The sequence below is a fragment of the Ochotona curzoniae genome, unplaced genomic scaffold (assembly GCF_017591425.1).
Source record: "Ochotona curzoniae isolate NIBS_2020 unplaced genomic scaffold, NIBS_Ocur_1.0 contig_1071, whole genome shotgun sequence".
Lineage (NCBI taxonomy): Eukaryota > Metazoa > Chordata > Mammalia > Lagomorpha > Ochotonidae > Ochotona > Ochotona curzoniae.
This window is the reverse complement of record NW_024464939.1, coordinates 23,267,674-23,280,696: the sequence shown is the minus strand read 5'-3', so window position 1 is coordinate 23,280,696 and position 13,023 is coordinate 23,267,674. Positions and strand designations below refer to the sequence as shown.

General features: G+C 40.1%; 1 protein-coding gene across 6 annotated transcripts in view; it reads right to left on the bottom strand.

Moving 5' to 3' along the window:
• The window catches only part of PDE7A (phosphodiesterase 7A), a 115,697-nt gene that overhangs the window by 19,457 nt on the left and 83,217 nt on the right, over window positions 1-13,023 (bottom strand). For 5 of the 6 annotated variants that reach the window (XM_040994895.1, XM_040994903.1, XM_040994887.1 and 2 more), the window contains 4 exons: window positions 10,341-10,492; window positions 9,731-9,794; window positions 3,869-3,964; window positions 2,831-2,931 (listed from right to left, as the gene is read on the bottom strand). In XM_040994895.1, the coding sequence (XP_040850829.1) occupies window positions 2,831-2,931; window positions 3,869-3,964; window positions 9,731-9,794; window positions 10,341-10,492 (413 nt within the window). The remainder of the gene's footprint in view (window positions 1-2,830; window positions 2,932-3,868; window positions 3,965-9,730; window positions 9,795-10,340; window positions 10,493-13,023) is intronic. The other variant, XM_040994879.1, reaches the window with a different exon arrangement.

The following is a 13,023-nucleotide window of genomic DNA, read 5'->3' as shown; positions in this document are numbered from 1 at the left end:
GATAGTAAAATCAGGAACATTCTAGAGGTGTCAAAGCTGTCAACATAGTTAAAATAACCCTACTTAATTTTAAACATCACACTCACGCAGCAGCATCCATTCACTAAAACAACTCGTGTTTACTGGGCAGCTACCCCATTATGCTAGGGGTGGTATGCGCTTGTGAACACATAACACTGTCAGCCTGAGGAGGGACTGACCTTCGTGTGGTTTCCACATTAGTTTCCAATATGTCCCACAATTAAAATGTCACAGCAAACATTCAAGTCTCTCATTCTGCCATCAACGACTAGCAGGCAGGTGACCTGGCTTCTATGCAGTGCAGTGAGGTGATCTGAGCATCTCTGGTCCCACTAACTTCCCAGGTGGGATGGGGATGGAGACGTGTAGAGCAAGACTGAGAGGCTCAATATCAGAGTAGGTTTCTCTCAGCAGCAGGTGCGAGAGGTTTTCAATCCCGGTCTGGTTTAAGCAGTTACTGATTTAGTATAGTAATGAATTTAAACTCGGGCATACAAAACATGAAAGTGAGAAATAAGAAAACACAATTCCTCCTCAGCTCACAATGATGAATGTTATCAGTGTCAACAAATGCAGGAGACAGAAGGTTCAACTGCAAAAAACCCGCTTTCCAACCGTTCAACCTTTGAGGATACAAAACAGAAACACTGAAGTTTAGAGATGATATACAGAGAGTAGGGTCAGTTCCCTGAATTTAATTCTCAGTAATTCCTTGGGCTTGGAATATTTCTTCACTTAGAGAAAGAGCACAAGAATTAGCTATTCATATAAATAGTAAAGTATTAACAAATTTCTCATATAAGCAAGAGTACATCAAAAAATTAATACTTCTCACTGTAACATTGTAACCCTTTGCCATTCAACCAGCATGTTACTCTATTCTGCTTTCTCATCACTTCCTGGCTTTTTGGTTAAGATCAAGTGTATTGTGCCTTCTTCATAGCAGTGATTACTACAGTATCCATCAAAATTCCACTCATCCCTCCATGTAATGACCGTCCTGCCCTATTTACCACCATGCACCAGCGCCAGCAGAGGGCCTGGCTTGAGCAGATGCTCAGTGAGCAGGTACTGAATTCATGAGTGAAAACACTCAGAAATGTGATGGGAGGTCTAGGTCTAGGAAGCAAGAGACACAATTTTACAACTTCTGGGTTTTCAGAATTCAGCTTTTAATCTCTGATTTTTATTTTTTTTTTTTTAGGATTTATTTTTATTGTAAAGTTATATATACAGAGGAGCAGAGATAGAGAGAATGATCTTCTGTCTGTTGATTCACTCCTCAAGTGGCTGCAATGGCAGGAGTTGTGCCGATCTAAAGCCAGGAATCTGGAACTTCCTCCAGGTCTCCCACGCGGGTGCAGGGTCCCAAGGCTTTGGGCCATCCTCGACTGCTCTCCTAAGCCATAAGCAGGGAGCTGGATGGGAAGCGGGGCTGCCGGGATTAGAACCAGCACCCATATGTCATCCCAGCACATGCAAGGCAAGGACTTTAGCTACTAGGCTACTGCATTGTGACTTCTGATTTTTATTTTTAAATGCCAATTATGATGAGGGAAAAGGGAGTTGTGGTACCCAGTGTGCTAATGATGAAAGCTATTTAAGCATGAACAGAGCTACAGAGGCAAATCGTGCCTACAATCATGGCTGTATTCATTTTTACCCACATCTCCCCAGCCTGCTCACGGGCATCACCCCCCCAAATTCCTTATCTGTGGCTGCAGGTGGGTATGAATGTTGGGGAAACAGGGAAGCATCACTGGCCAGGTTAGCTCTAAATCTGCTCCTCAGGGAACTTATCTCCAAAGTTCCATTTGTCAGACTAAATGGTGATTCACAGTCCATTTCTTTCCTCAAGATTCCTAGAATTAAAGGCTTAATTATAAAATTGGGGTACTTGGCAGTATACACATCAAAACTGTATACCAAAATCAAATCTATTTTAATATTGCATGAAAATTATACCGCAAGTAAGTGTTTACTTATTTATTTTTAAAGTCACGATATATAGCACCTTAAACATCCTTGGGCATACACAGCTTTCCTTGGCATGAACAGCTGATGTCTCCTAAATCTCATCTCAATCCTAATTTCCTTCCCCTATATCAGGCTCATCCATACAATCCTCTCCCAGATGGCTCTGTCTGGATATCACATAAACACACTAAACGTCACATAGTAAAATGGAGCCCGGCATTTCTACCAGCACACCCAACACTTGCTCTTTCTGCTACATTTCTCCCTTCACAGACAACTTGGACCTTCTCTGCTCTACTGTTCAAACCATTACATGCTGGCTTCTGGGTTTCTTTACCCAAGATGCACACAAATACCACACTGGGTTCATTCTAATTCCCAAGAGATGTTACAAAGCATCCCCTCCTTCCTCCCCCATCCTACCCTAGAAGCTCCATATCCTCTTCCATGGAGCAGCAACACAGCTCCTGGGAGATATGCACGCTTCCGATGGCATTTCATTTCTTTTCACCACACAGTAAGGACAATGTCCTGGCATCTCCTGGTGTCCTTCCCCAGCTCTTTATGCACTCACTGGAGCTGACCAAGCTGCTCCTGCCCTCATGGAGCTCACGGTCTAGGCCAGATGTCTTCACACCAAACGGTTAAGTTCTTCTCCGGCCCCTCTCTTAATCAGTATCCCCAATTTCCTGGTTGTTGCACTTACAGATATGACCACAAGCCAGTCAAGCCAGCCCTCATTCTTATGACGGATGATTCTGATTTTGAGTTCAGCCACTACTTCAAAGGATTTTCTTAGCATTTAGACCTATGTGGAATGTTGTCCTCTTACCTTGGGTTCTTTTAAGTAACAGTGCATGGCCTGAGTGACATCTGCAGCATGGACTGCATTATGGTAGGGGTTCTGACTGTGATAATCTTCTTGAATCATAACTGCATCAGACAGAAAAGATCTCAGTTTTAATGTAAGTGGGAGACATAGATAAGCACAAAAATCATCACAATTACAAGTGACCCTGACTCATTCATTTTTGGTGCTATCAGCTGCAACTACCCAGATTCAGAGATGATAGTTACCTCACAATTCACACAGTGAGCTATCACAATTACACTCTGAGAAGGGTGTCACTGGGCAATTCCATCATGTGTGCACTTTTAAAAAATTGAATCTTTAACAGAAATGCCATTATGCAGTGTACAACTACATACCCAAAGAAGTGATACCTACCTGGCCCTCCATCTCAAATAAAAAAATAAATACATACATAAATAAAAAATTTAAAAGGTTTATTTAATTTTATAGAAAACCCAGATATACAGAAAGGGAGAAAATACAGAGAGGAAGATCTTCTGTCTGCTGATTCACTTCCCAAGTGGCCGCAGCAGAAAGGCTGGAGCTGAGCCAATCAAGCCAGGAACCAGGAGATTCCTCCAGATCTCCCATGCAGGTGCAGGGTCCCAAGGCTTTAGGCCGTCCTCAACTACCTTCGCAGGCCACAAGCAGGGAGCAGGATGGGAAGCGGGGCTGCTGGGATTAGAACCGGTGCCCATATGGGATCCCGGTGTGTTCAAGATGAGGACTTTAGCTGCTAGGCCACTGCGCCAGGCCCTGATTTCTGCTTTAAATGTGCAGTCATTATGGTGCCAAACTCATATGGCTCTTTCTAATTTTCACAGAACCGAGCCAGGTCAGACCCACTGTCACACCCCAGAGCCCTTGACAGCCCTGTTCTCACCACAGCTAAGCATGTGTGTAGTCTAAGCTCCTAATTGCAAGTGGTCACAGAGCATTAACTAAGGCAATCAGCAAAGTTTTGCAAAACAAGTTCTTGTATAAATCTTGTTACTGTTAAATAGGTTAATTACTTACCTAAAAATCTACGAAGTTTCATCATATCTAAATGGAAGTACTCAATTAATCCATGAAGACTAAATAAATGAAAGGTTAAGTTTACTAGACTATTTCCTAAAAAGAAGGAAAAAAACATCACTTTAGTAAGGGATACAAATGAACAGGATTACCACACACCTCCAATATGGAGTTTTGAGCTAAGGAAGTACTAATTCCTTCTTATTTGTCTACAATTTATAGCTTCTTATTTTACCTCTTAAGAATTTCAAGGTACAATCTCTGTGTTATTCTTAAAAAGTGAATTTCTGTTGTTTCAGTTTTCCAGAAACAAAGAATTAAAAGAGAATCATTTTCAAATAGAACTCCCCCCCCCCCCAAAGATAACAAATTACATCAGGAGCAGAAAATTGCAAACTGTCCTATACTGCATTAGCTAACAGGACTTTCCAAAGCACTCCTTCCATCCCTTCTCTTGCTTAACTGGCAGGGGCTGGCCCAGAGCACACGGCCTTGACCACAGCCTCAGAATGGGAAGGTTTTACTCTTATCCAAAAAGGGCCAGGAGGACAGAGCAGTAACTGTTTTTGGATCCTCTAGGCAAGACTGGAAACTCAACTACTTGGTCCTTCCTCACTTGCCATGGAGGATCTGGTTGTTGCCAGAGACGGGGAAAAAAATCACAAACGAGCCAGAGCTCCACTGCTAACAATTTATCACTGAGGCCATACAGCAATCCTGCATTTTTCTAGTGGAACCATTTTTCCACTTTTTAAACATGACTATTTTCAACCCTTTCCTATCCTAAAACTTTTAGCACAATCCCATCTACTTTCAGGCTCCGCAGCCTCATTTTTGGCAGAAAAAAATACAAGCCATCAAGCCCTCCCTTTTTCTTCTTTTAAAAAGATTATGTACTTTTTACTTACTTGAAAGGCAGAGTCAGTGAGAGAGAAAGAGAGAGAGCGAGAGCTCTTCCCATTTGTTGGGTCACTGCCCATGGCCAAGGCTGGGTCAGGGTAAACCGGGAGCTAGGGTCTCTCACGTGGGTGCTGGGGCCTAAGTAGTTGAGCCTTTTTCAGGTGCAGTCGCAGGGAATTAGATCAGAGGTGGAGCAGCCAGGATTCAAATCACAGCCTACATGGATGCCAGTGTTGCAGGCAGGATTTAACCTGTTATGCCACAACATGGCTCTTCCCCACTTTTCAAAAGCCAATCCATCTATATCTTCTCAAGGACCTTCCCTGTTCCATCAGAAATATTTACCCCCAATCAATCACTCTCCCTCCTTTCCTTTCTCTCTGTTTCTTCTCTATTTTGTTTCAATAAGCATCAGCATTCAGAAATACTCTAGATTCTTTCATCTCTGAAATAACAGAGAATCCTGGCCTCTCTCCCCGCTTTCTAGTTCTGCTTCCCATCTCCCCCAAAGGGAGCACATTTTCTGAAAGATCCGTCACATGCAGTGTGTACTGTCTTCACCCTTACCCTCCATATCTTTCACCACACCAAGTGTAGATACGAAACTTGAAAAAACACACTATTGCTTTGTTTTCCATTCAGTGGCAAAAATCTCTTGGTTTTATATCATCTAACACATATTTCTTAAAATTTTCTGGACTTTCTATGGGACACAAATGAAAACAGTGCTTCAAATAATCCACGCAAAAGGCACATTATGAAAAAGCTACATGGACTGAAAAAAATTGCAGCAAAACCAATTTAACTGATAACTCCATTTTTCCACAAACACTTAAGTATTTTTGCATGTTCTATTATTTTAACAACAAAACAGACTAAATATCTAAAAGAGAGTGAGCTCGTAAGTTACTGCCAACATTGGGACAGCAATGGCATAAACATGACTGTAGTAGTCTCTAAAGAAGTATACGATTTTCATTAGAATATCTAGATGACGTAACCACTCACATCGAAAATTTACAGGAATCATGTTTATAAAGTATAATAACAGACTACGTGATTGTCTCTTATCTATAACTGCCCAGACAACCTTCAACAGAGGCCCACGGTTCAGGAAAACATAAATTAACTGAAGTAGTATTTTCTTGAGCAACATGAGAAAGGATGTGGAAGGCCAAAAGAGATTTTTGGAAAATTACCTGAGACTTCATCTTCATATGGAAAGAAAAAAAAAGTCATCTCAAGCTTTTTATTTCTAACAAATTTAATATTAAAATGCATTCAAGACCTGATAGCATTTTTCTGGCAATAACATAGTTCCAGATGGCTTGGAACCATGTCTAAAGAAGCAAGCTATGTTTCTGTGTCTTTTACTATAACAATCAACTTTTCTTTGGAGAGAGAGAGAGAGAGAGAGATCGAATGAATGATTTTAGAATGTATATCCACTTTGCCATTAGGATTATCAGAGGGTTTTCCTAAAACCCTTTTCCTTACCTGACAAGTCACTGATCTCTAGGGTCTAAAATAGGTTTTTAAGAAAGGTTACCCATGGGCCCGGCAGCATGGCCTAGCAGCTAAAGTCCTCATCTTGCACACACTGGGATCCCATACGGGCGCCGGTTCTAATCCCAGCAGCCCCGCTTCCCATCCAGCTCCCTGCTTGTGGCCTGGGAAGGCAGTCAAGGACGGCCCAAAGCTTTGGGACCCTGCACCAGTGTGGGATAGTTCCTGGATCCTGGCTTCGGATCGGTATAGCATCGGCCGTTGCGCTCACTTGGGGAGTGAATCATCAGATGGAAGATTTTCCTTTCTGTCTCTCCTCCTCTCTGTATATCTGACTTTCCAATAAATAAATAAATCTTAAAACAAAAAAAAAAAAAAAAAGAAAAGAAATGTTACCCATGGAAAAATACCCTGCTCTGGAATTCAGACAAACTGTACTAGAAGACACATACAATGTCCCCAATAAGATTTTTTAAAAAAAGATTTATTTATTATTTTTTTAATTACAAAGTCAGATATACATAGAGGAGGAGAGTCAGAGAGGAAGATCTTCCGTCCAATGGTTCACTACCCAAGTGACCTCAACGGCCAGTGCTGCTCCGATCCGAAGCCGGGAACCAGGAACTTCTTCTGGGTATCCCACGTGGGTGCAGAGTCCCAAGGCTCTTGGCCGTCCTCAACTGCTTTCCCAGGCCACAAGCAGGGAGCTGGATGGGAAGTGGAGCTGCCAGGAGGTGCCCATATGGGATCCGGGCTTGTTCAAAGCGAGGACTTTAGCTGCTAGGCCACGCCGCCGGGTCCCCCAATAAGATTTTAAAGGAATCTGATAAGTTCCAATATTAAAATGTACTACTCATTCAGCATCGGAAACACGATTTTCCCTCTCCGTTTATGAGACACAAACTGGAGATTTTTAATGTCACTCAATAAAAACACAAGACAAAGAAACATTTTTAATACAAGAGAAGCCGTGTTAAGCAAAGCAACAGGCATAAATTTTTAAAAAATGGAAATGGAAATAAATGCTTTCTTGGGAAAGATGAATTTACAAAAAAAGGTCACCCTCATAAAAATACACCAAAATATGGGACTGCCTAAGATGTAGCAGCTCCCAGTGGTTTTTGAAAAGCAACCCGCAATGAGAGTTGAAAGCTAGGCTGTGACTATGACACAGACGTGGCAATGGATGTCCTGGGCACCAAACAGCTTTTGGGGAGCAGGCTCTATCTTTCTGTTACTATATCAGCTCTCATATCTGCAAAGGAAACTTCAACTGCCTCCTACTAAAACATTACTTTCTTTTGTGGGGCACACAATGTAGGGACCATTCATTTTAACTTGAGTCACTGAGTTTTGCCTCCTCTTTGCCTGCTTCTTGCTCCTCCCTCTGCAATTTCATCTGGGAAATTACTAGAGTAGAAGAGTATGAAAGCAACAGATTGATAAACAAGAGGGGAAAACTACACTTGGACACCATGAATGTGTATCATCCAGAACTTACTTCAGGTCTCGGGGTTTGAAAGGAAAGCTATTCTTAATTATATTATGCAACTTAGAGGCTTATCTCCCACTGTCTCCCACTGATACCTGTCCACATACAGAATGCTTACGACTTAAAGTTACCTGTAGTTAACTGCAGGTATACCACACTAACTGCACCATCAAGGGTGGGTGGTTAACCATAAGTGATTTCTACTAACTCCCAGTGATCTGGAATCAAATGTAAGAAGAAATCATGCAACCACCCTCTCCACAAACACAGTCAAGGAGATGATCCAAGGGAGCCTGGGGAGCTCACTTAACTCAAGTAGGTTGCAGATTATTACTGCTGTCCACCCAACAGGTTGTCAAGCCCAACCTCCGGATATCAACCTCCTAACTAGCAGGGTATGTACTTTTTAGAGAAGAACAATCAACTCTTTAGTGAGTGATAGGCATCCCAGTAGCCTAATAAGAGGCTCTGGGCTGTTAGAGTTTATATAAGGCTAAACCTTGAGGGTGTGAAGGGTAGCACTGTTTCTTCTATATTTATCTTGAGATAATAACTAAGGTAATATTTGTGTTGAGTTCTGAAATGGGAATTTCCCAACGGAAAAGAGGGTGCCCTGCCTGATATTTTACTACCTATATTTTCAAAGAGGAGGCAGCTAAGGGGATGGTCAGCTGTGTAAAATGACATTGGAGCCTTTCTTGTGTGGAAGGGTCACAGTAATGGCAGGGTGGAAAACAGGACACTCCATCACCCAAGGGCCATCGGAAGGTGCAAGGGAAACAGGAAAGGCACAAGACCAGAAGGCGAGAAGGCAGGGTGGGGGCTTTGCTGCCAAGGGCGAATGCTACTGTTTTCACCAGTTGGCAAAGGACAAATCCAGTATATTTGGTGTCCACTATGCACAGATAAGTACAAGGTACACAGAGAGGTGGGTTTTTTGTTTGTTTTGCCAGATACTGGCATATAGCTTAGAGGAAATAATGCAGTATTGCTAACAGATTTATACTGATTTTGTCCATTTTACACTTTGATTTTCTTACGGATAAAGCTTTACTCCAAAGTGAAATAAGAAACAAGCAGGTGCTTTTAAAGTAGAGCAATGAACCAAATATCAATTTCATCATTCTCAATTTAAGTGACTTCTAAGTATACTTTCTCATTTGGTTGAAATGAGAAAAAGGGCACATGTTGAATCACACCAAGAAAAATGCCAAATATTTAATCCTAAATAAAAATGACTGCCAAATAGAATTTATTCTTGTTCTTAAGGAATGTAGGAACAATGATCCTCCCACCAAAATAAGTATGACGCTCTCCACAGAATAAAAAGGGATATGTAGATCAGAATCGCACGTAGACATATCTTTCAAACTACTGCTACTCTGGAGATTTTAGTGAGCTCTGCTAAGTTAGCCACAAACTCTTCCCCACCATCACGGGAAGCAGCGCGGCAGGGAACCTTTGCTGCTGGTCATACTAAGCCATCTCAGGCATGCAGAGACAGGCCTCGGAGCTGCACTATTCCAACAAAGGAGGCCCCTCTCAAGGCAGGTAACCCACCGTCCATTTGGGCTATCCCAACAGGAACTCAGTATGAAAGGATAACACACTAAAAGACTGCAAGGTAAAACAGCAAAAGAAATGGAAAAAAAAAATCAAGAATAAAACAAGACAATAATACTGGCTTTGGGTTGTTAAAATAACGCTAGCATTAATTTGTCAAGTTATAGTGATGGTGAGAATAGTTTTTCATTACTTCAAAGGGTAACAAACAAAAAATAAAATTATAGGACTCATTTTTTAGGCTTTTTTCTTTATAAAGGTCACCGAAAAAAGGACAAAACAATGTCAGCAGAGGTCTAATAAAATGAGGAAATGAAAAGCAACAGCCCACAGGTGGCTCTGCCATAACATGGTCATCCAGAGACTACATCCACTTTGAGTAAGTCCAATTCTTTACTTACCATTTGTTAGTCTATCAAATAGAAAGATATCAAAATTCCAATTTCCAACTTTTTCCAGCATACACTGTAATAAAAAAAGACATTCCTACTGTAATTTAATGTCAATAACATTCTTTTTGTAAATAGTCCATAGGGAAGTTAAAAATTAAAGCAATGTTTCACTTTAAAAAATACTACGTATTATTCCCCTTTTAATCATCATTTCTCTAATCTGTGCTACCAAAGGGATAAACTCCATTTGGAAAAGGGATCATTGTCTTACTTTCAAATTAATGAATCTACAGGTAAGTGTAGTTTTTCTCTTACATCTATTGCCCTGGAAAGGTTCAAGAGTTTGGATGCAATTTAACATCTCAGAAGTATAGTTCAAACTTTGCTTGGTCTATAAGTCACGTTTCTTGAATCTGGTAACAACTGTTCTTGGAGGATCCAGGCCACTGAGTGCTTACTACAGCATAAGTATGTTATATATATTTCATTCGCTTCACCTACTCACATCACCACGAACAAGCTCATTCTTCAAAGGCAAAGAAAAAACACTATAAAATTATATAGAGAAAAAAGTGAACCTATTAAAAAAAACTCGTTTTCTTGGAAAAGTTATACACACCTTGGCTTGCCCATTATAATCATCATCTAAAATGTTTAGAGAACTTGAAACGGTAGTTCCACGAAAAAAGCGTGAAGATCTAAGATACCGCTGGAAACTTAGTAACCGTCTGATATTCCTTGCAGAGACAGAGACTTCAATCTCCGACTGAGCTGAAACAAAGGGAGTGATGGTGAATAATGCAAGTTAAAGTTGTGCAGAAACCATCCTGACAACACCACTCCTGATTGTGTGCAAGTATTTTCAAAAGTTCATTCATCGCTAAACCATATTCCTAGGGTTTTTTTTTACTTCTATTTTCATTTGAAGAACTAAAAATAAAATAATAACTGGCCCATTTGACAACATTCAGGAAGATAATAAAGATTGTGACTACTTGATAATCTTTTTTTTCACTTCCAAGAACTATTACCTCTGACTAGAACACTTTACACATTTATTTATATATAAACAGAGAAGAAAAACACACACACAAAGTCTAGTTATAAACCACTTGAAAGGGCCTGGTGCAGTAGCCCAGCAGCTAAAGTCCTCGCCTTGCATGCACTGGGATCCCATATGGGCACTGGTTTTAATCCCAGTGGCTCCGCTTCCCATCCAGTCCCTGTTTGTGGCCTGGGAAAGCAGTTGAGGACAGCCCAAAGCATTGGGACTGCACTCCCATGTGGGAGACTTGGAAGAGGCTCTGGGCTCCTGGCTTCGGGTTGGCTCAGCTTTAGCCATTGCAGCCACTTGGGGAGTAAACCAGCAGACGGAAGATCTTCCTCTCTGTCTCTCTCCTCTGTAGATCTGCCTTTCCAATAAAAATAAAAAATAAATCTTAAAAAAAAAAAGGAAATAAAAAATAAAGCACTTAAAAAAGCCAGGTTCCTAGTTTCATGAGTTTCTTTTTAAAATAACTATACAACTAAAACATCTTGAAATTTAATGTGATTTAATGTGCCATCATATCATTTCAAATATTTCATTAAGTTAATGAGATGGAGTGAAAAACAAATTGATTTGTATCCTGTAAAGGCTGTACAGGTCAAGAATAAAATTCCATGATGTTAACAAACAAACAAACAAAAAAAACCTACAAAAAGATGTGGAGACACATAGGTTCTCTGATGTGCGTCTCGCAGGCTCCCCACAAGCTGCCTCTCCAGTGCGATAATCATCTGGTTTTTTGAACACCAAGTAAAATAACAGACTTGGGTATAAAAGCAATCTTGTAGGGAATATATTCCAGTTATACTTAAAATCAAGAATAAAAACAAACTCAGTAAAACTTAAGATGAAGGATCAACAAATCACCCAATCTCTTTTCAACTTTCATTAACTTAGAATCACCGGAGTAGCAGCAGGTAACCAAACACGTTTTCTTGTGTGACCAATCTCTTATTCCTCTATTAATTTCTACTGCTTGGTTTTCCTTATCTATAAAACAACAGCGATTAGATCTAATTCAAATGATACTGGATTAGAGATAACGTACACTCAGTCCAGATACACACGGCAGGGAACAATGCCAATGATGGAATACTGATGCTGCTCCTGCTCTCAGAAGTCTGTTTCCAGGTATTTATCCTAAGTTCACAACCTTCTCATGTTGCTCAAAATAAAATCATTCCACTCACCATTTTAGTAGGAACTCTATTTCCTCAGACTGGAAGAGAGCACGCTCCAGGTCACTGCTGCTCAGGCTACCTGAATGCACGCTCCCTCGTCTCAAAGAGGAAGGAGGAGTCTCTGTTTACAAAGCTCCCTGTGCCACTCATCCGCAATAGCACTTTTGACATCTTATTATAACTTATAACTTGTTTATGTTATATATGTAACTTATTATATCTATACAATATAACTTATTATATATGCTATTATACAAAATAACTTATATGTAATATAACTTATTACATATATTATATAACTTATAACTTACTTATGCTCCTTAAATCAATGACAACCTTCAAAATACACATGATCCATTCTCAGTGTCTCAGTGTTCCTAAGCCTATCAGTAATGTCAAGTATTATGTTCCTAAGTATTAATTCTGTTCTGCTATCTTAGCTGTGTTGTACAAGGGATTCTAAAACGTCTCACTCAGTAACTAATTAGTGCCAATTCGGTACCAGGGATCACTCTGCTGAGATTTTGTGGTAATGGAGAAAGACTGTCCCTGCTTTCACAGAGCTCACATTCACGGAATCGCCTTTTCCTGTCCTCCACAGCCTCCTTTTTCTCCACTTCTTCACTACTTGCTCGTTCTATTTCGCTTGCTTTTCTCAGTTCTACCCACTACATCAATTATTATGCTTATACCTTGTGCTGCTTCCAAATCTGTATTTCTGTGATATTATTTGGAATTGTCTTAGTTTTCAGATTCTCAGTATAAATGTATTTCAATTGTTTTTGTATCTGAATGTACCCTATGGTGAAGCTAGTGATTCATTTAGGTTTTTAAGTCAATGGCAGGAAATTTAGTCACAATTTTCACCATTTCTATGGTAACATTTTCCTATTAAGTGCTATTTATTTATTTATTTTAGTTTTTCTTTATTAGGTGCCATTTAATCATTAAGTTCTGGTATTCCTATCCACTGTTCCAGTTCATTAAATTACATGATGTGCTAGCTTCTCTTTTTTTTTTTTTAAAGATTTATTATTATTATTATTATTAATTGGAAAGGCAGATATACAGAG